The 19,983-nt window shown below is 48.7% G+C and overlaps 1 protein-coding gene across 4 annotated transcripts in view; it reads right to left on the reverse strand.

The window, feature by feature from the left end:
• The window catches only part of rreb1a (ras responsive element binding protein 1a), a 44,853-nt gene extending 25,273 nt beyond the window's left edge, over positions 1–19,580 (reverse strand). For 2 of the 4 annotated variants that reach the window (XM_013139654.4, XM_013139655.4), the window contains exons 1-2: positions 19,193–19,580; positions 841–950 (exon numbers count right to left, since the gene is read on the reverse strand). Coding sequence is in view for 2 of the 4 variants with exons in the window: in XM_010885847.5 (XP_010884149.2) it covers positions 19,193–19,232 (40 nt within the window). In the remaining 2 variants the exon portion in view is untranslated. The remainder of the gene's footprint in view (positions 1–840; positions 951–19,192) is intronic. The other 2 variants (XM_010885847.5, XM_010885846.5) reach the window with 1 other exon arrangement.
• Between the last annotated feature and the right edge of the window lie 403 nt (positions 19,581–19,983).

A 19,983-nucleotide genomic window follows, 5' to 3' on the forward strand; every position in this document is an offset into this window, starting at 1 on the left:
ATCAACCCACAGGAGGGATGTGGAGTGATTTCAACACGCAACCGTCAATATCCAGGATGTCGATCATTGATTTAGAAAAGGAAATAAACAACACTTAAACCATTCAATCGCTGACCCTCAAGTAGGTAGGCCTAAAGCTTTAAGCTGTATAAAACGTCCACATTAAAGGACGGTACTGACTAACACTCAGGTGACCTAAACCTAAAACCGTCCCGTCAGCCATGGAACCACCCAACGATCAGAGGGTTAGGGGGGAGCTGCCAAAACCATCCAGTCGACGAAACACACAGCGGTGCACGTGTGAGACTTACCTACACATGTATGAGAGGTGGGGTGCGGGAGACGGGTGAGGGTGGGGGAGGGGTTATACGGTAGCATGCCGTGCAAATTGCTCACACCCAACATATGACAGGAGCACTAAACCACAGGCACATCAAGTCACAGACGGGCACAGACGGGCACAGCCATGGGGGTGGGAGAGACGACGAGTAGCCGTGTTGACGGGACATATCAGGAAATCATAAGCGAAACGTGGCCCTGAGATGCTTTTGACGTGCCCAGTCCCTCAACTTTAGAAAGCAGTTGGCGAATGTAAAAAGCAGTACAAATAAATAAATAAACAGCAGAAGTATGGGAGAAAATCAGAAAATATGCAAATGTGAAAAAAGGATGACGATGATGATGATGATGCGTAAACAGGGAAGAAAAAAGGTAGACATGCTGAATGAAGCTGAAGATTCGGGGATTGAAAATGAGCAAGCACAGCTCTCGGTATGTGTGGGGGGGGGGGGGGGGGGGGGATTTAGAGCGGAGGGAGGGAGGAGAGAGCCTTATATTTACCCGTCCAGAGACCAGGGCAAAAACGCGGCTGGGCTCGGAGCTGAGGGGGGGCTGGGGGGACGACAGCCTGCCTGCCTGCCCACCTCGAGTGTCAGCACCCACTGCTCACACTGCAGGGAAAGCATAGAGACCGCCGTCAATACACATGTAGTCCGTACGTACACACACACACACACACACACACGTACACACACACGTACACACACACACGTACACACACACACGTACACACACGACAGCAAAAACAACGACATGCTTCTCAGCTTGGAGCAGCGATGTGTGTGTCGGTGTCTTGGAAGAGGGGGTTTCTGGTATTAAGCTATTAATGAACCAAACTAGTTCCTGTGTGCTCATTTCACACGAAGTGTCTGTGAGCCCCAACACACACACACACACACACACACACACACACACACACTCGCAACAACACTCACGCACCTCCTAAACCGAATGCGGAACAGCGAGGCCTGATGCCCTTCAGGGGGCTCATATCTCCTATGAAGATGGCCGACGGGCGGCGCAGGCTGCTGAAGGCACATTATTTTGGTAGCAGGGGAGGTAAACACAGGGATGGATGGACACAGGGAGAAGGACTGGAGCCACGGCCAGCTTAGATGAAGGGGGGCAGGGCAGGGCAGGGAGAGAAGGGCAGAGTACAGACAGACCGATACCGAGGGAGAGATTGAAACAGATAGACACAGAGCACAAAGGATGGATAAGAGGAGAGGAGGATAAGAAGAGAAGGGAGGGAGGGCCAGCTAAAACAGGACAGATAACAGTGAGGATGAGAGAAAGAGAGAGAGAGAGAGAGAGAGAGAGATTATCAGATTAGTGGCTGGTAAGAGGGCCTAATTAAGAGGCATAAAGGGAGGCAGTCATAATGGGGTTGGGCGGGGGAGACATTTCAGGTTCAAACGTCCGTTTAGCCACGACACTTCGCCATGCTCCCTGTCAGCATCTTAACCCCCGAAACCCCCGTCTGCTGACGTGTCCTTCAGCGGAGCCAAACTGTGGCCCAGCGTGGAGCTCGGTGGCGTCAGACCGAGTGGCCCAGGACACCTCCTAGGTTTTATTCCGTGTGTCACACCTCAGTGAGAGGCAACTCCGGAGTAAAGGAAACGGACCCACTAAATGACCCGTAAACACAGGCGGTCGCGGAAGCTCGGCCTGAAGGTTATTTTGCATCAAAAAAATATGTATGAACCAAAAAAAATATTTTTAAAAAGGAAAAAAAGATTGCCACTGACGATAATAAGCAACAGATGATGAGCTACAGATGTCTTCACAAGATCCCTGTCTTACCAAAGGGCTGCATTTAGTCCAAAGCTACCGCACAGGGGACGGACAAAAAAAATATATATAAACGGGAGAAAAAGTAAATGAGAGTATTAACAAGGCTAATTGAAAGCCAGTGTGTAAACTGAGCTGTCCCATTATCTTGTCCTTACGGGGGTCTTATCGCTCTGTTTCATCAGCAGGCCTATGGAGCTTACAGACAGACTAATGACCACACGAGACACTTCACACCCACAGAGGAACCTATGGGCACTTTAGAGCCTTGTGGAGTGAGACGCCAGGAACAGCCCCGCTTTTACACAAGATACATACTGGTGCGCTTTAATTACGTGGAGGACAGTGTTGCACAGAAAACATCCACTTCACAAGGCCAGGATACGGAGGAGACTTTAGAGCAAGTGTCAGTGTGTGTGTGTGTGTATGGGCTGGGCCTGTGTGTGTGTGAATGTGTGTGTATGAGCTTGTGTGTGTGTGAATGTGGGAGTGTGTGTGTGTGTGAAAGAATGCTGCTCTGCTGCTCTCAGGGCTGGTTGACAGGCACAGACAAGTGCTAAAGCCTGGAGGTTTGAGAGCAGAGCAGTTGGCACTACGAGATATCACTTTTTGCCTGCTCTACACGAAAGCATCCCCGCTATATCGGTTTCAGCAGGGAAAGGTTAAGATAAAAGTGGAGAGAGGAGGAGAAGAGAGAGAGGAGGAGAGAGAGAGAGAGAGAGAGAGAGAGAGAGAGAGAAAGAGAGAGAGAGAGAGAGAGAGAGAGAGAGAGAGAGAGAAGAGAGATAAAGAGAGAGAAAGAAAGAAAGAGAACAGAAAAAGAGGGTGTGAGGAAACTGACAGATACAAAAACTAAGACAGAGGCAGACAAACGGGAAGTGAAAGAGCGAGAGAGAAAGAGCGAGAGAGAAAGAGAGAAATAGAGAGAGAAAGAGAGAAATAGAGAAATAGAGAGAGAAAGAGAGAAATAGAGAAATAGAGAGAGAGCATGAGAGACGAAGCAGAAAAGAGAGAAAGGGATGTGAAAAAGATGAATGGCTTTGCTTACAGTGCACAGCCCACTAAAAGAAGAGGAGGAGGGAGGATCTGGATAAACTAGCTGAGCCAGTTTCCTCCAGTAACATTTAGAGGAAGAGAGCCCCATGTCAGTTTCCACCAGCACTCTACTGCCACCAGAGCAGAGGAGCTGACTTCTCATTGGCTCCTCAGTCCAGGCTAACCCTTACTTCAGGATAACAAAATGGGGGGAGGGAGGATGCCTGAGGATAGGCCACGCCTCTCTGGTCTAAGCATCCTTAGGAAGACAAACTGTACACTCGGTTATCAGCTTGTTTAATACGTTGGAGACTGCTCTGTTCACTCACAAATAACATGTCAGTGACATTTTTGCTTTTGACGTTCCTATAAGAACCACCGAATTAGGTTTAGGCCTGTCTTGTTTTTGGAGTTTAGCTGGTAAACTAAATGAGCTACGTACCACCCTTGTATTATGATCAAAATCATGTAGAATTAAAAAGGGACTGATTTCCCCACTCACACGTAGTTCCCAGTTGACTTCTGGCATATTCAAGTGACAGCATCCTCATTTCAATACGGTTTTGCTTAGAGAAGAAATGACAGCAATGCAAAATTTGAAGGCATCTGATCAATCCGCACGAGTCAAACCAAACTTGTGGTAATTCCTCATGCGCTCTGTGTGCTTGCGCGCACGTGTGTGCCCGCACATGAGTTTCTTATTCCTTCATCAGAGAACACTTTCTTGACCATTGAGCATTGTTTCATTATTATCCATCAGTCAGGAACCATTTTCAGGTTCTGGTTTTCCTCTCAATGCTGATAATGACCAGTGCTCAATTTTGTTTCCGTGTAGTCCAATTCATGATTACATCCCTGTTGTCATGGCCACGCTCAACGGGTTCTGGAGAGTTGAAGATCAGGATTTGTCCTTCTATGCACATCCTTCCAAACATTTGTGCTTGTTTTCACTGTCTGCTCAATCACAGTGTAGGCTAGAACACCCCCCCCCCCAGCCCCAGCTAACAAGTCCAAGAGAGCTTGAAGGCACGTGAACTGTGAGAAGGCTTGATGCGTTCTTAATGGTTTTAATATGCGTAATATTCGATAATGTGTGGAAACTGAACCTTGCCCTGATCAATGTGACTCCTGATAAAAACAGTTGTGAAACCAGCAGGGCGCCCGGGTAAACCCAGACTGTGGTTTCTGCGGTAAAGGACGTCTCTCTGAATGACTAATCACTTTGAACCTGACGTGCTTTGTGAGAGTTCATCACTGCCGGTTCCCAGGTCTAACAGGAGAGGACGGTCAGTTAAATGACTCAAATGGCATATAAACTGTAACATAAACTGGTTTTCCCAGGTTAATTGTACCGCAAAAAGCAGCTTATCAAACATAAAAAAAAAAAAATAATCCACACATAATATTAATTTAGCAAAGGGTGACAAATTCAAGTTATGGATTAACAGTTGATAAAAATTGCTCAAGACTAAATTACAGTGAACGGTACTTTATACAGCCTAAGCTTTTTGAGTATTAAAAGATACACAAAAGGGGACAACACAAAGCTATTATTAGCATTTATATCCCAAAAACCTCACAACAAAACAGGACGATAAGCCACTGGATGCTTCAGAAAAGCCGTCGAGCTGCCTAGCGGTGGGCGCGCACGAACACACGTGCACACACACGGAGGGTGGTGTAATGGGCTTCTGAACACAGGTCCTTGGCACCGTGGGGGCTCAGCTGTCAGCCAGCCACAGGTGCCTGTGACAGCCAGGGACTTTTGGGGACCTTTCTCTCCTCCAGGAGAAAAGCAGGGCTTTATTCTAGCCCTAAATGGGACATATGCTGCCTGGGCCCGGGGGCTGTCGCTGGGCTACTATGGGGCTGTGACAAGGCCCTCTGGGGAGGGGACGGAGGGTGTACTCCCCGATGTCAGGTCCAGTCCGTCTGGCTCGTCTTGCCTGGTGGGGGGTGGGTGGGACATGATGGGCTCATGTTCAGCCACATCTCTGGGAGCAGAAAATATGCCGGGGAGACGATGTGAAAGAAGTGATCCAGCATATGCCAAGCCGACGCTGCTTCCTCGACCGACAAACTTACAGGCTGCTTCCAATGCTACACGACTAGAGGATCTGTTCAGTCTACAGGAGGTGGCATCAGGTGGAAGTGTCGGGCACATGTAGCTCACTGAACGACGCAGTGTGTATGTGTGTGTGTGTGTGTGGGGCGGGGGGAGGGGCAGGGGGGGGGGAGAGAAGAGAGGGAAGAGAGTGAGGGAAAAAAAAAAGTGTAGAGTGCAGATGCAGATTGTGTGCTGACAGATCCCATGCAGCCTCGCTGACAGCTGCATGGAAAAAGGCGCATGAAGTCAGTGGAGTGACCACACAGGGCAGATAGCTGGACATGCCCCCCCCCCCGTGCCACAAACACACGGCGAAACACACACGACCGCAGTGACAAGCCAAGTCAAGCTTTCTACAAACACACACAAAAAAAAAGACTGATTGCATTCTGAGGGGAGACCTTTTAAGTTAATTTTCCTGTTGGCGTACTTTATTTTATATATCTTTTTTTTTATTTATTATTGGAGGCAACATGAAGCAGCGTCTCCTCTGAACGCTGGATGGATGTTGGGGAAAGTTGGCTTGACATCCCCATCAGGCTGGGAATAAATAGCCTCGGCTAGCTAGCTACTTATTTGGCACGGTGAGAGACCACAAGTAAATCACGTCGGTGAGCAGAAAGTGTTCGCTCTAAAACCTTCCTCACCCCCTCCTTTTGTTAGAATGATCGTCCCCCAATCCTTTACTTAGGGGACGCTTGTGCAGGGAGACCCCTACATCTCCCTCACTTTCTCCATTTCTGTCTGCCACCAAACTTTCTTGCCCCCCCCCCGTCTGTATTTCTCTGTCTGCTGTTCATCCATTTTGTCCTCATCTAAGTCCATGTGCCTCCCAACCTGTTCCTCTGATTCTTCCTGTCCGTAAAATGTTCACCTTCCCCCAAACACGCACGCAGGCGTTAGCCTGGCTGAACGTCCGTCAAAGATGCATCTAGTTCTTACATATTCCGCAACATTTCTTTGTGAGCGCGCGCGTTTCATCAAACGAGAAAGAAAAAAAATAACCTCCAAGTGATCTCACTCTACAATCTCCCCCTCCACCCATCACTCACTCAGTCTCTCTCCTCTATACCCCCCCCCCCCCTCCAGCTCTCACACTCTGGGTCCCTCCCTCACAGCCTCTGCCTCTCTTACCAACCCCCCCCCCCCACCCCCCGTCTACCTCACCCGCTCCTTACACGTAGACTCCCAGTCCTTTTTATGACACTGAGAGGGCCTGACAGTTGTCTATCTGTGCAACAAATGGCACATTCATTCAGGGGGCAGAAGTGACAGGCTCTCTCCATAAATCCTGCGGGGGGGGGGCACAGCAGCACCTTAAACAGAGCTTGCAGTGATAATGCTGCCTTGGTTCATGTGCATGTTATGTGCAGCTTCTTTAAAAAAAAATAAAGTTCAGTTAAGTACAAGTCAGTTAATAGACTAGTTAATCGACTGCCCGTACCAGTATCACAGGCCAATGAAGGTCAGAGCAGGCTGCCCAGGCTGGTTTACAGACAGGCTGGATTTTAATAGGGGATTGCATGTTATCTGCACATGAGCATCATCCACACAGGGAAGATTCAGGGAGGCAGTTCAAACTGAGTAGAAGAAAAAAAATAATAATAATAATAGATTTGCCAGAGTGTGAATTAGGCCAATGTATATAAATAGATGCCAAGCCACAAACATTTGTTTTCGGTTTCAAACTTGGTGTCCAGGACCGATACCTAGAAACCCACCAGATCAGATTAGTTCTAAAATGGTGGCGCTCCACCAGTTGAGGCACATCTTCAGGGAGAATGAGTTGAACAGAGATGGGGCCAGTTCTACAACATCCCAGTGTTACAACAATACACTTGGGTGTGTCGCTCTCTCTTTCGCAAAAGCCTCAGAGTCTCTCGGCCCGATGAAAAACAGGAGGGAGGAGAGGGGGGGTGCCTTTAGGCCTGCAAGCTCATACACGCCATACCTGGCTGAGCCTGGGCTTACTCAACACACACACACACAAACACATCCCAGAGAAAAAACTCACACCCTTGTGACGCCTGCTAGCCCTGCCTACCTGACAACATCTGTGTCCAAAGGCATCACACAAATAAAGGCTTCACAATCCAGAGCATCTTTAAATGCCGAGTCAGACAAGTCAGTTACCTGAGCTCGGCAGTCAGTTACCTGAGCTCGGCAGTCAGTTACCTGAGCTCGGCAGTCAGTTACCTGAGCTCGGCAGTCAGTTACCTGAGCTCGGCAGTCAGTTACCTGAGCTCGGCAGTCAGTTACCTGAGCTCGGCAGTCAGTTACCTCAGCTCGGCAGTCAGTTACCTCAGCTCTCCAGTCAGTTACCTCAGCTCTCCAGTCAGTTACCTCAGCTCTCCAGTCAGTTACCTCAGCTCTCCAGTCAGTTACCTCAGCTCTCCAGTCAGTTGTTAGACAGCTGCTAGCAGTCTGAAATGTAGTTCATCTCAATGTTGGGAACTTTCTGCAAACCAAAGTCAGGCCTACATGTGTCAGATGACAGAATAAACAAGTCCCTTCAGACAATAGCAGTTGGTCAAGTAGCACTATAGCTACTTGAAATGTGGCAATGACGTCAATATCATGCAAAGCGATAGAAATGTTTTAAAGAGGTCTTGCTCTAATGGGTGTAACAAGGCCGACTTGAACAGGCTTATTGTTGGAAAAGTGTTGGACACGCATCTGAGAAGGTAAGGAAGTGGCTGAAAGAACTGTTGCTCGGCGCAGTCTGCCTATCCGCCTGGGTCCCGTCGTGTCTGTCGTGGAGACGAAGCAAGAGAAACCACTGGCGGAGGGATTCACCCAGCAGAGGACCCAGAGCCCAGGCAGGAGTATATACGCCTCCTCACCGCTCTCACCATAATGGGACTCTTTGTGCAGCCAAGAAGAATACACCCTTCATTTGGACTGGGGACTGAGGCTATCCCGCTCTGTCTGTCTCTGTCTCGTCCCACTCTCTCTCTCTCACACACACACACACACACACCTACCAACCACACGAATTGTGTCTGTCGAGACCTTTTCTTCCCTCACCCTTGTAGAGGACTGCCTCGGAGTGCGTGCGTGCGTGCGTGCGGGTTCAGTGCAGCAGAGGCACCACCTGATATCTGTCCTTCTACATGGCGCACCATCCACCCCCATCCTCCCCCCTCCTCCCCCATCCCCCTCCTCCCCCTTCATTGGCTTCTCTCCTCTCAGTGTTACGTGACCTAACACAGAGCGCGGATGCAGGCCAAAGTACAAGGCCACAAAACATTGGCCAACTGTTTGCCCCCCCCCCCCCGCCCCACCACCACCACCACACACGCCTAAGCCCCTCCCACCACACACGGGTACCGCCCACCCTCCCCCCCGGCTTTCTGCCTCAGGCCAATCGGGGACCCTGAAGCCAGCTGTTGGCCCGTGCCGCATGCGTAACGGACAGTGTGCGGGTAGATTCGGGCGGGTTTTGGAAGAGGACTCTCTACACCCCTAGCAGCGGGGGGTGAGGGGGGGGGGGGGGGTGTCATCCATCACGCTCCCAGGGGCTGGTGGTCGGCTGTGCAGCGTAGCACCGTTCGTTTTGGCAGTATTGAAACAACTCTCCCAACAGCAGCATCACGTCCTGCCTGCTACTCCCCCCGACGCTCCCGCTCCTCTGTTCCACTACTTCTCTTCTCCTCTCTGAAATAAGAGTTGCATTGTATTTGTTCTCCTCCCCGCCGCCCCCCCCCCCTTTTTCTCTTCCAGCAGCGCTGGACTCACTCTACATGGGTTCTCTGCCTGCCATACTGCCTGAGGACATGGGCTCCTACAAGGAAGTGATTCATCTGAAGGGTGGGGTGGGATGTGCTGGAACTTCTCGTAGAGCAGTTCTTTGGGGGCACCCACACAAAGAATGTCCATCTTTCAGTAAAGTGGGCCTACGCCCACTCGGAAAGTGTAGTGAAAAGGTGTTTTTCCCCTTTTGCTTTTAAAACAGATTACTAGTGGTCGTGGACTATGGAGGATGAGAAGCTTGTGATGGAGTTGGACGGCTTTACTACAATGCAACCACGAGAAAAGATGGAACAGCAATGAATTCTTCTTTGCAGAAATAATACACCCACCAGCATATAATGAATAACTATTAATCTCAACCCATCTCCCCATCACTCTCCCCCTCCCTCCCAAATAGAAGGACACCTACAGCCTAAACGTCTCCCGAGTATCAGGGGCTGGTCACAACGAGACCTGACGTTCTGCCCGCTGCTACATGGGAAATAAGATCATGCAACATTTCAGCTGACTGTGACGGCCTCATTTACATCCCCATTGTCAGTCTGTTAAAGCCACTACACACTTCACGCCGACCCAGCATAGCGCAGCGGTTTCACAGTCCAGCGTTTGTGTGGCTAACGGAGGGCATACGACACAGTGTGCCTCTGTTTGAGTGATGTGTGTGTTGTGGCCTTGGGCTAAAAGTTAGCAGCCTCATGCATGTCAGAGATTACTGAGAGTGGTAGAGCAGGATGGGCAACTGAGCAGAGACATATCCTAAAGGATGGGGCCTTATTGGCCCTTACTTACTGATCGGTCACCCCCCAAAAAAATAACAGGGAGGTCAGGGAGGGATGCTTATAAAATCTAAGCGTTCCTACGCGCTTAACATTGATGCATGACAGCTAGCGTTGCCTGGGTGAATGAGGCTCCTCCCCCCGAAGCCTGCCTCTCCAGGCTCCGAGCAAAGTGCCTTCTTGTCGAGCTAAAGGCCTGATAAAAAAGTTAATGTTTACAAGGATATAAGTGCTGGCTAAGGGAGTGCCAGGAGGATCCACCACGCTGGGTAGGTTTATTCTCTCTGTTAACGTGTTCATTCAGAATCTAATCTCGGGCTTCTGACTCTAGCCTAACCAGTTTGTTCCCTCGCCTTCTGACAACAATTGCTCTAAGGCTGCACACAGCGCTTATCAGAATTATAAAAACCTGAAACAACATCCAGTATCCACTGTTTCCTGCTAAGAGGGGGGAAGTCCAAACGACTCTGCGGTCTTATGGGATGGCCCATTTCCTCAGCAATGGATGAAATGAGAGGAGGAAAAGGCCCCTCTTCCCCTCCGAGTTGTATTTATCCCTGGCGTCCTACCAAAATGGTTCTGGTGGCATGCTAGTAATCCAGGCCTTGCTAAAGGTATCTCTAGGAGCATATGCTTCTAGAATATGATGTCAGGACTCAAAAACAAAGGTGTCACACTTACAGCAGCTGAGGGAAACTAAACAACCATGTCAGGTTTGCCAAATTAAACGGTCTTAACCTTGACAAACTGACTACAGCTAATTCAGGAAGTAAAATAAATGTATTAAAAATCCACAAAGAAAACAAAACAAAATGGAGTTGCATACACAGTGACGGACCTCCTCATCCATCACTACAGGAAGTCTGATCACAAGGAACTGTCTCAGTGTTTGTGTTTGGAGGGGTCAGAGGGCACTCCTGTGGACGCCAGAGACCTTTGCCGTGTTGCAAATCTTCGACGGCGGCCTCACTCTGAAACGACAAGAATGCGGCGTCGCAGCGGAGACAAGCGTGGACGGGACAGACGGGCAGCGTCATCCCGACACACTCCAGGTTTGAGACAGCCCTGATGATTCAGAGGGCTGGATGAGGAAGTGGTGTGTCTCACCAGTGTTAGGTGGCAAACAAGAAGGGTTCATATGGGAGGATGACGGATGAGGACAGAAATGGACAACTCTAAAATAGCCGGGGAAAAAATAATAATAATAATACAATCCATTGTCCTAACCCATAAAGCCCCAAAGCCTGTGCAACACATACTAGAGGAGCAACAGCCGGCAGGAGTGGACTCCGCCGAGTTTAAAGATGTTACATAAAGAGGTCAGAGTCCAGGCTGCTCTCAGAGAGGACCCTTAACCTGGATTTCACCTGTGGGAGCTGGGAAACAACTTCAGTGTTCTCCTCTGATTGGATTCTTTGATTCCTTCCACTCGGGTGAACTTTGCTACCTGGCAGAGTGTCAGCGGCGGGGGTGGGGGGCTGGACGGCTGGCTGGTTGGACTGACAGGCTGGTTAATGATAATGCCTCTTTGAAGGAGGCACCACGACCTTGCACTGCGCAGAGGATGCTGGGAGGAGCGCAGCAGCCCAGCGGACCGGTGGGGAGACTGGGGGAGGATACAGGTTCTGCCAAATTACTTTGGGTCTGGTGATACCTCACCTCACCCGGCAGAATATTTCACCAGGAGTTGAAACTAACTTTTGCTCGTCTCAACAGCACTACACAGACATCCCAGACCGGCTCAGTTCCAGAAAGAGAAAAACACTCCCCCAGATAGATGAACGGGTTAACAATTGGCGGAGGTGGTCCTATGCTGTTGGGTGTGTGTTTGTGTGTGTCTGCCGTGAGATGGGTGGCGGCTGCATGGCCTGTATCACCACAGTGTTTTCTGGGCAGGGCTTAAGGTTTAGGCTTTAAAGGTAGCTCCCTCCATTGTGTCAATGGAGGGAGCTGCTCCTGTTGTGAGGAGGGGGGCGGTGGGGGGGGAGGGAGGCCGGGTTTCAACCCAGAGAAAGGGCCGCATTTCTACCTTTGTGTGCCCTGCCTCCAGGGTGTGTCAGGAGAGAACGACCTATCCCGACAGCTCTACTCTCAAGAGGAGCTGGGAAGGGGGGGGGGGGGGGGGTGACAGGGTAGCGTTAACTTCAGCTCAACGGAGCGTACACACCTATCCCTCCCCCACATCTCGCTCTCTCCCTCCCCCCACCCGACACCCTCCTCCCCCTCTTACCACAACTCTTCTCCAGCTATTTCTGCCCAGGATACAGGGAGTATTTTGGAAACAACGCACATCTTTATCCATCGCCTGATGTTAATCAAAAGTTGTCTCTAAACATTATCAGTCCCCGGGGAAAATGTGTTGTTTTTTTGTTTTTTTTAATGGCGACGGCATGTTCTCTTGTGTGATGCGATGCAGAAGCAGGCAGGGAGTTGAGTCATCCCCAGTCCTTGGGCGTGAAATGGTGCGATACAGTGTTAGGTGTTGAGCGTCACAGATTACCCCATCTAGTAAAGTCAGCGGTTGGTTTGCATCACAGGACTGATGATGGCATGTCTAGGGACAGGAAGGGAATTTACAAACCAAACAACTTCACAGAAGGAGTTCATCTTGTCAGTGAGAATGAGGAAAACATACATTGAGGAGAAAAAGATGATTTCAAACAGGAAGTGGAAAAAAAAGCTCCACCAAGCAGTTCATCCTCTGTTGTCGTGACGGAGAAAACACAGCCAGCCCTACTCATCCGAGCGGAGCCACCAAACACTACTGCCTAATTCACTAGCCCCCCCCACCCCCAAGTCTCCTCTGTCAGCACCTCTCCCATCCCATAATACCCCTAGCTACACAAAGGGGACGCTCTCTCAGGTGCAAGCGTGAATTGGTGTGTGCGCCAGCCGACTCCGTTTCACGCCCAAGGCGTAGCGACCGGGGGCAACAGGTCTGGGGGCATGCGCTGCCGTCCCCATGGAGACGAGGCGTGCCCAGCGTGTTTGTAGAGCAAACAATGGTACCTCTCCGGCCGGCGGAGGGGGAGGAAGGCCGGTGTGTGCAGGGCGGCGGCCGTTCAGGCTGCGCCGGGGGAACGGGTCGAGGAGGTGGCGGCTCAGCCTTTCTTCCAAGGATGGCCTTCTGGAGAAGCGTTATGCGGGGCTAGCCTGGCCGGATTACAGGGGATTAGTGGGGTGGAAATGGGCTTACCAATTCAGATGCGAAGGAAATGTGATTATTGCCGCTCGATTCTGTCCCTTTACAGTGGAACCCAGGCTATACAGGGGAACGCTACGCTCCAAGTGACACGAATCACGTTTTCCACCCTCAAGAAAATGTTAAAACTGTCGAAAATGGCCAGGGTGCACATTCGGGACGAAGCCTCTGAAGGAAATCGCCACGTGATTAGCATAGCCACCTTTGACCTCACTGGCATCTCTTCCCAGCATGCAGTGCTCAGGTAGGGTGTCATTAGGGCAGCTCATCCTTGGGTATTTAATGTGTTTTCGCGCCGCAGTCCGAGGAAAAGACGACCTAGCAGCCTCTCTCCAGGTCAAACACGTATTGAACCATGGAGGTTGTTGAAAACCCAACATACCGGTGCTGGGTGGGGGTGGGAAACCAGGCTGGGCCGGGGAGGGAGGAAGTCAGGCTAGGGTCAGGCCTCTATCCAGTCCGACACACTCAACCACACATTAACCAACAAGCACAAACGTTTGGTTGTTTTATGGCTCTTAAGCAGATGTCACTAGTTAAGGTAAATCAATTTTATTTCTCCCCAAATCTGTTGGCATTGTGAACAGGGCACAGCAGGCCTGTAAAGAGCGTCTGGACAAACACGTCGACACGATATATCTATTTTTTTTTTTTTAAATGTGCACCAACTTCAATCTAATATTGGGTGTTGATGAAGTAGACGTGCGAATTCGATATGGGCATGTTCTCTTCCGTCTCTAACACATACACACACAAAACTGGTTGGACGATGCTGTTGCCGTATGCACTTCTTTTTTTCTCCCTCGTCCCTCTGTCTCTCGCTCCATTCCTCCCTCCCTCCCTCCCCTGCCTGGCTCCACTGAGCAACAAGTGCTGCCTGTGAGTACCACCCCCTCCCCCCTCCACCCTCCAGAAGCTATCGCAAATCCTCAGCCTGCAAGCAACTGCCAGCTGACAAAACTGTTTAGTCAGCAAGAATGACTTGGAGGGAGGGAGCAATGTAGGACTGGAGGAGGGAGAGACAGACAGAGAGGTAGAGAGAGACAGAGAGAGGTAGAGAGAGCGAGATGTAGAGAGGGAGCGAGAGGTAAAGAGAGAGAGAGAGAGAGAGAGAGAGAGCGAGCGAGAGGGAGGGAGGGGGAGAGAGGGAGGGGGGGGGGACCCGCCGTTCAGCCTCCCTTTTTGGTCTCCATCATTCTCTCGACAGTGTTAACCCTCTCCTCCCCGACCGAGCCAACCAACAGTTTACAGATGGCCGCTCGCAGAGAAGAAACGTAACACTTAAACCTCAGGGAGGGAAACGACTGTACAAGTATTCTGTGGGTAAACAGAGGCAAATAAAAAGACTCCCATAATCCCCCCACCGAGTATAGTAAACAAAAACACAGGGGGCTCGAGAGCGCACCGTCTCATCGGCACGGCGGAGCTAGCCGCCTAGCTGACTGAAGAGGACAACACCGAGGAGCCATTGTTGTTCCACTTCCTCCATCTCTTCCCCCCACCACTTCGGAGAGGAGGCAGTTTCACTTCCTGCCCCCCCATGCCTCTCTCCTCCTCACCCCTCCTCAAACCAGGTGGTGCTGCTGCAGACTCCATTTTCTAGACCCCCCCCCCCCTTTCTCCTCACCCACCCCATCATGTCTCTCTCCCCTCCCCCTTGTGGCATTCTTTCACATCAGTGACACAGTCGTCCTGTTAGACTTTGAACCCACAGTAAATACCTGATTTATTTGCAGCCTTTGCTGGAGGCTGAAGGCTTGGTGGTCAGTAAGTGCAGTTTGCAGTTTGTACATGTGCGGTGTATGTGTGGGGGTACAGGTGGGGGGGTGGGGGGGGGGGTGGATGGCTGTGCAGAGGGATAAAGCACACACAGGACACAACACTGAGACAGGGCCAACATCGCCACCGTGCAGCGCCCGCAACTACCCCCCCCCCCCACAGGCAGCTTATCAGTTCGACACTCGACACACCCTACGACCGATGACTCGGCCAAAATTAACCACACGCACGAGGGCCGACGAGAAAGACGAGGGCCACTCGGTTGTTTTGGCAACGGGAGGCCGGGTAAAAAACGGGTCACTCGGCGCCCTTGGCAAAAATAAACAAATATATATATTTTTTTTTAAACGAACCAACTAAGGGTCAACAGCTTGGATCTTCTAGTAGCGTGTTGCCTATTAAAAGCCGGCGGAATTCATCTAGATTTGGGACTTTTACCACAAATGTGTGACCGTGCCTACAAATACCACAGAGCTTCCCCACTATATTTCAACTGGGGCCTACAGACCACAGTCCCGGCTATGGCAGGCTAGCGGGGCGGTCCCGGGAACATGTTGTAATATACACAGAAGGGGCCCTCGGCGGGTGTTTGCCAGCCCCCCCCCCCGCTGCAGCCTGAATTGCCCCACCTGTAAAGTAAGTCCTTCCCCTGCTCGGCTCCAACGAAAGCCACCCCTTGAAGCGGCCCGTGTGCAAACACAATAGAAGCACCAACGCTGTCCTACTTAGCCGTTCCATCCACTTCTCAAGTTTCCGTCATGCCAATAGGCTACCTGTTACTCCCGTGCGTACCTTCGGCCTCGTTCCGTCAATACGTCAATAATGTCTGGAATGTAGGCTAACACATCGGGAGGTGCTACATAGCATGGGTAGGCCATGTGAAAGGAGAGCATTCCAATAATATAGTTTTTTATTTTTATTTTTTATTTTTTTGAAGGACTTCCTGCTTTGTAGCAACTACATAATCACAGCGGAAAATGTACTGAGCCATTTTCACCAAAATATCACTGGGTTAAGATTATCGGATAACTTATTTGTGTCACGTATCCACGATGGGGTCTAGGACTCAGAGAGGAGCCCGATGTAGCAGTGAGGAGTAGCCTACATCGCAGGAGGTCCTGAGCGAGGAAAGGTTTGGTGGCACAGCGAGGCCGAACCCCAAGCTTGGATTCCATTTTGGAAACAATCTTCCTCAGGTTCCCTCTTTCCTCCCTCCTCCTGCATCTACAGGCAGAGTCCCCGTGTCCCCTCCACACCCCATCAGCCGGCCAGGGGATGGAACCTAATCTTATCTAAAAAAAGGCGGGTTAAAAATAGCCCTGGGAGCCAAAGGGCCAACCCATCTGTATCACTGGGGAAACCATAACCCATCTTCATCAGGTCCTTCCCAATAGCACTACTTCTATCCATTTTGACTTCAGGGCGGTCAAAGTGTCTGCTGGGCGTTTGGCCCCATACATCCCTCTCCCATTCTATGAATTTAGCCTCAGTGAACCTCGACAAGATAGCTGCTAAATGGGAGGGGAATAAGAATGACGAGAAAGGGGAGGGGGTTGCGGGGGGGGGGGCAAGACCTAATACCATTGCCCTGCATTGTTGAAGGGACTTGACTGTCGGCTTGCCGTCAGGGGACACTGTGTAAGTAAGTGTCTTTGGGGGATGAATTGGGTCTTATTAGGTTAATGAGAGCATCAGGGGCGGGGGGGGGGGGGGCGGTGGGGGAATGTTCTTAATTACCACTCCTTAGAGGATGGAGCTCACATCCTTGTCTGGCCATTACCTCACCAGGAGAAATGTAAATGGAAGAAAAAAATTCTTTAAATAATTCATCTTGTAGCTTATTCCAACTTGCGGTGTTATGTCGGTGATGCTGCAAAGTTAGTCTTGATAACCCCGACCCTAGGCAACGGTGACTACGGTCTGGTTTCAATGATGGACAGACGGACTCTTTTGGCATGAAGAAAGAAATACATGTCACTATGTTACCATCTTATCTGCTTGAACAATACAAAGTAGCAGCTAGAGTGATGAAGATCACAGAGGTTAGTTTTAATGAGCACATTTCACATTTAGCCAGCAAACGTCTAATCACGATGTTCAGGCACATCTACCTTGTGATTTTTTGGTTCAGATTGTTGTCCATCTAGAAATGTCAAATGGAAGTTGACAAAGATTTGGTGTAATTGTTTTAATCATTTTACACTTATAATTTGTACCATTTATGCATGAGGTAAAACAAACTTAAAAATAGCTACATTAAAGACTATCACAGCCAACCTCAGACAGGGAACAAGACAAGATGGCAGACAGTCAAACTGCCATTTCAGGAGAATTAATGTGAGAAACAATATCCCTGTCAAACCAACAACAGAAATGTGCATTTAGCCTTCTGTTGTATGCTACAATTAGTCACAATAATATGAAATAAAATATGACAATCTACTCATCCCACAATAATTTCTTTTTTTGACTTGCCTACTGGCTCCTTGGCTTAGTTGAGACCCAAAGCTATGGTCATGAGTACCAATAATGCAGTGGATTTGGAGAAATTGTATAGGTTGGAAAGCAGAAGATATCTAAAGTGACATCTCTTATTTTATGATTCCAAGTTGAACATCATTCATTAACTATCCGTAGCATCTCAAAACAATAGAAAACTGTTGGTTTAGTCAAACTTAATTCAATAATACCATCTCTACAAGTTCCTCAGAAAAAACATTATAATTTGAGGGATGATCGCTTTATTGTTTCCCCCCCCCCCCCCAAAAAAAAGCTGTCATCTTGACAGAGCAACAGCATCCTTCTCTCCAACATTTTATTTGCATGCCCTCCATGTCTGACTGCAAGGCCTAAACCAGGACATCATCTTTCTCTACCACAAAAAAAAAACAACTTTTTTAAACAAATGCTATTTCAGGCTCGCCTCAATGTATAATGATATACTTCTGACATTAAGTCAACTGATGCATCCTGCTTACACCCCCACCCCCCATCATTACTGTCCCCTAAAGTTGCCCTGAGTAGCGTCGTCGCACATTCAGCTAAACTAGTCACGATTTTGGTAGTCAAATACACCAGTTTAGATGCAGAAGAGTATAGAGTTGGATGGTGAGTTTCCCCTACAGCGAAATAAGTGTGTATGATCCTGCTGTCGCTGTAGGCCTACTCGACTGCAGTGTAGAATTTCGTAATGGAATGCGAACTGCTCATCCGGATCTGCACTCTCCTCCCTGTCTCCTTCCAAGTGGTCAGAGAGCTCGAGAGAAGAGCAACATCGCCGTGTTCAACCACCGACAAAATACATTCAATGAACGTATCCGCAGTTAATCTCTCCATCACCAGACTTGTTTCAAAGTGATACAGCAAAGTAGATTTAAAAAAAAGTTTCACTTTTTATGAGCACAGCAGTCGACGAGAGCAAAGGACGACGGGGAAAGGAGAAAAAATGCCTAGCAACCATTATCTAACCAGCTCGCGCTACGTTGCAGTTCCCCAAGAGACAAAAACGCATCCATTTATCACTTCTCTTGAGCAATTTTTGAGCGTCTAAATTGGCTAAGAATAAAAAATATAAGTTAATGATCACCGAGAAATACCAACTATGCATTTGCATCCTTAGTTTTAGATGATATGAAACAAATCTGCGTGTAAGTCTATGATATTTCTAGAACTTGAAAAGTAGGAAATAATGACAAACATTTTATTTCTAGTGATGATAATAATTAGGGAAAGTAAGAACTAGGAGGATAACATGCGTCATAATAAGTAGGAAGAACTATGTTTCGGTTTCTTTCCTGAAAAACTGGGAAATAATTTTGTTAAATCATAAAATAACTAGAATTGTAACATTTGTAAAACATTGGCTACACTTGAAAAACTAAATAGATTTCGAAAACGTCTCGACAAGGTCAAAATGTAGCTAGCTATACCGACACATGGCCACTAAGCTGTAGCTATGCTTCGATCAAAGTACACTGAAGATATGGATGCTCGAGCGGAGCAACAGGCGGCTAGTTAGCAAGCTAGCAGTAGACTTTGAACCTCCATCTAGAACCCCCATCATTAAAAAAAAACTTTTACCGAAGGGGGAAGTTAAAACTCTAACAACTGCTGTTAATTTGAAGTCGGAATGAGTAACTACACATTCTCAGTTACAATAAAAATATAAAGAAAATACAAATTCCAACGCTCATGCGTTTTAATCATGGATGAGCATCAGGTCCTCATCGAAACTAGGAAGCAAATGGGAGTTGCGAAAACTATCCTATCCACATCTCTTTTCGAACTTTAACAACTTTGTGTGTCACAACAACTGTAAACTTCACCAAACACTCAGTTAACATCACACATCGACAAAACCAAACAAATACATCAGACTTAAGATAATAAGCCGAGGAGCTAGGTACTTACGTTTGACTTTGTTGGGGTTGGGCTGCTTGCGCCGAGACATACTGATGATGGTGAATGGTGATGATGGGCTAAGAAAAAAAAGAAGCTGCAAAGTTGTTCCGGAGAGGAATCAAAATGGCGTTTCTGAGGATGTGCAAAGTTCGACAACTTTGTTCCCCACTCTTTCTTCCAAATTCCTAAAGAGGAAGATAGAAGAAAGAGTTGAGAGACGAGAGGAAAACACTTAACTTCGCTTTCCTCTCTGACCGTCCCCAAAGCGCTGCTCTCTCCTCTCCCCTAAACCTGATAAGTAAGACGCATCACGTGTTGTTCCTGCTAGTCTCCAAGGGGACGTGTTACTGAGGCTGCCACTAGACTTGAGCCAGTAAGCATCTCTAGCCTACAGGAAGGGTCTCAAAAGAGCAAAAAGTTGTATCGTGTGGTGTGGTAAACTCTGCACGAAAACGTGTCAAGAGGAAGTACACTTGGCGAACCGTCAAGATTTTTAAAGTTTGTTGCAGATCACATTTATTGATTTGGTAACTTTGAACGATGAACATATACGACTCACAAAATAACACCATACCAAATACACACCTATCAATTAAAAAATGTATCGATTAAAATAATGTTTAAGTAGATAAAGAATGCAGCGATGGATGCATAAACAACCTATATTTAGCTAGTTTCAATTGTTAAATTTAGTTTCAACTGGTGCTGGCTTACTCCAACATTCCTCCAAGCCCTCATCTCTGGATACAGACCCCTCCCCGCGCCTTTGCTCATCAACCACTGGCCGACAAACATCCCTC

Source organism: Esox lucius, chromosome 21 (genome assembly GCF_011004845.1).
Source record: "Esox lucius isolate fEsoLuc1 chromosome 21, fEsoLuc1.pri, whole genome shotgun sequence".
In the NCBI taxonomy this organism is placed as follows: Eukaryota; Metazoa; Chordata; class Actinopteri; order Esociformes; family Esocidae; genus Esox; species Esox lucius.